Source organism: Notolepis coatsorum (assembly GCF_963971535.1).
Source record: "Notolepis coatsorum genome assembly, chromosome: 17".
NCBI lineage: Eukaryota > Metazoa > Chordata > Actinopteri > Aulopiformes > Paralepididae > Notolepis > Notolepis coatsorum.
Window position 1 is genome coordinate 56,450,258 of NC_140181.1, and position 3,186 is coordinate 56,453,443.

At 44.2% G+C, this 3,186-nt stretch overlaps 1 protein-coding gene across 1 annotated transcript; it reads left to right on the forward strand.

Moving 5' to 3' along the window:
- Nucleotides 1–2,323: 2,323 nt before the first annotated feature.
- Nucleotides 2,324–2,824, forward strand: nppal (natriuretic peptide A-like; the record flags this gene model as incomplete). The annotated part of the gene is made up of 2 exons (XM_084333461.1): nucleotides 2,324–2,407; nucleotides 2,534–2,824. The coding sequence occupies 2 exons, from the start codon at nucleotides 2,324–2,326 to the stop codon at nucleotides 2,822–2,824; spliced, it is 375 nt and encodes a 124-aa protein (XP_084189587.1).
- Nucleotides 2,825–3,186: the final 362 nt, after the last annotated feature.

A 3,186-nucleotide genomic window follows, 5' to 3' on the forward strand; every position in this document is an offset into this window, starting at 1 on the left:
ACCCTCTCCGCCTCCTCCGCGGCGGCTGGGTGGGTGTCTTCTGAGGCCTCGAAGTTCCTTAACTTAGCCTTGAATTGTCCCAACGTAATGTCCGTTGAACCGTGTGTTACCAGGAGTGTGAACGGTTTGTACAGCTCCGGTAGTCCTCTCATTATCATCGCCATCATTAGCCCATCGCTTGGTGCTTCTCCGGCACTCCTCAGTGGTGTCGTGATTTGCTCCGCTCTGTTGACGTATTCGGTCACGGTTTCGGTGGTCCCCTTCCTCAGGCCCGTTAGTGCTGTGTAGAGGGCCACGACTCTGGGTCTTCCTCGCCCAATGAAATGCTCTCTCAATACCGCCAGACTTTCTCTGCCTCTGTCTTTAGTGTTGCGGAATATCAGCCCCAGGCTGGTGTCGTCGAGCATCGGCGCTAACTCACAGTACGCGCTCGCGTTCCGCTGGTCGTCCAGGGCTTGCTTTTCCGCTGTCAGTTCTCCGGTGGGGGCCCACAGGATCGTCTCCTTCAGCCCCGCCCCGTGCATGCAGCACAGCATGCACTCTTCCCAGAGCTCGTAGTTCTCTGCTTTTCCATTGAATGTGGGCCATTTGCCTCTTCTCTTGTTTTCCATCCTCTTCGTTAATGGTATGCTTAGCTTTCGCTCTTGTTGGCCTAGCGTCTAGCCACACGGTGCTCCCGGCGCTATCCTAGCCTATACTTCAGCTAAGCTTGCTATACCTCTACTATTTCGCCCCGGCGTTATCTGGGCCCATAACCGGTAACAGAATTCGGCTATAGGGCGACAATAATGTGGTCAAGAGGCATGGTTTCTATCTTGAGCCTGAACTGGCGTGGTTTCTTTTTATTCACATGGAAAGAGCAGCAGTAACATACATGTTCTTCTCTCACTGAGAGACATTGGGGGAGAGAACGAAATTGGAGTATACCTTTGCTTTTATACTCGCCACAAGGTGGAGTACCTGGGTGGCTCTGCCTAGAGCGCCCTCTAGTGGGAACAGATATATATGCAACTATAGACAGTCACTGGTGGAGACAATTATATATGCAGGTAAACAGTTACTAGTGTAAACAGCATATGTACAGTTAGACAGTTACTAACAATCCTACACAGAGCCTCTGATCTCAACATATACGTACATTAGTCAATTATATTTTAATTACCTGATATCGATAATAAACTGACCTCTGAAATTGTTAAACTTTATAAAGATATCTGAGAATGAGTGTGAGAGAGAGAGAGAGAGAGAGAGAGAGAGAGAGAGAGAGAGAGAGAGAGAGAGAGAGAGAGAGAGAGAGAGAGAGAGAGAGAGAGAGAGAGAGAGAGAGAGAGAGAGAGACTTCACACATTGAGAAAGAAACTGATTCACAATAATAAATGTAGCATTAAATAGCTAAATATATGTGTTCCTTATATCCAGTAGTGTGTGTGTATGTTTGTTAGATGCACCTGGGGTTTTCAGACACCTAGCTGGCAATCAAAACAATGACGATGCAAAAGGAAGTGACGAGTGCAGGTGCAACGTCGAAGTGGTGACCGTTCCTCTGCGTTTTTAAGCAAGTTAACGATTTCTAAGAAACATCAACAATAGTAACTTAAAATGACGTCAGGAGAGGCGGCTGCCTAAACATTGGACCGGACAACTAGAAAAAAAGAATACACCCAATTGCTTTCTGCCATCATTTGATCCGTTGTCTTGTCTAATGGGTTCAAAGTGACAACAATAACATTCTAAACGGACCTTGAATGAATGAATGAATGAATGAATGAATGAATGAATGAAAACTTTATTTAACAGATTGCAGAATGGGTACAATACAGTACGGCTAAATACACACAATTGTTAAGGGGATGCAGACCAGAGAAAGACGTTTGTCTAGTTTACATCAGGGTCCCCCATTTTCAATTAAATTAAATTCATTTCAAACATTGCAATGTTTGCTAATGCAATAATTGACAGGAAATACACTTGGGTCCAAACTGTTCCCTAGCAACAGCATTCTAGCGACCACCAGGAGATATTGCATGAAGTGGCCCGTTTGTGTCGTTCGGGATATGGCGACATGGTATAATTTGACATACTTGGCGTCACAGAGTCAATTGAGGTGGAGCTCGAATTATCCCCACATTTTACACCCACGGTCCACGGAATAGTCATTCTACTCTCGAAGATTAGTCACGCTTCATTATTTTCCTTGGCCCCTCGTGACGAAAACAGGTTGTATAAAAGCGCACCTGCATGGTGACGTTCAGTATCCAAAAGAGAGAGACAAGAGTGGTCCACACTGGGAAGCAAAGAGCTGAAACACAGAAAACCTATGAAAATGATTTCAAATATCGCTTTTGGTTGTTTGGCCGCACTTTTACTACTAAGCTTGACTGGAGCCAAACCCGTCTCTGATCTCCAGGTAAGTCAACGCGCCGTGCGTAAAAACGAATTCATTTAAATTCTTGGCATACCGTTATATTTCATAAAAATGATGTCAGATATTACTTTAAGTGTGCTATTTGTGACACAATGTCCTTCTCTTAAGAGTATAAAGCAGCTTTTGGAAGAGGAGAGCAACGTACCATATTATGCTTCGGAGGAAACAGAGGGAGAAGGAGGCAAAGGTTTGAATACGGAGAAGTCGGCGCTCGAGGCTTGGGACTCCGACGTGACGAATTCTGCACTGGCGGGAAAGGAGAACGCCCTCGCGCGTCTCCTCAAGGACATTATGAGGACCTCCAAGCGCTCCTGGAACCGGTACAAGAAGGGCGGGCTTAGGAGCTGCTTCGGTGTCCGGTTAGAGAGGATTGGGTCATTCAGCGGACTGGGATGCTAAGTGATGGGTAGGCTAACCACAAAGCAGTATGTAATGTATACATATTATATATATATATATATATATATATATATATATATATATATATATATATATATATATATCTGTCTGTCTGTCTGTCTGTCTGTCTGTCTGTCTGTCTGTCTGTCTGTCTGTCTGTCTGTCTGTCTGTCTGTCTGTCTGTCTGTCTGTCTGTCTGTCTATCTATCTATCTATCTATCTGTCTGTCTATCTATCTATCTATCTATCTATCTATCTATCTATCTATCTATCTATCTATCTATCTATCTATCTATCTATCTATCTATCTATCTATCTATCTATCTATCTATCTATCTATCTATCTATCTATCTATCTATCT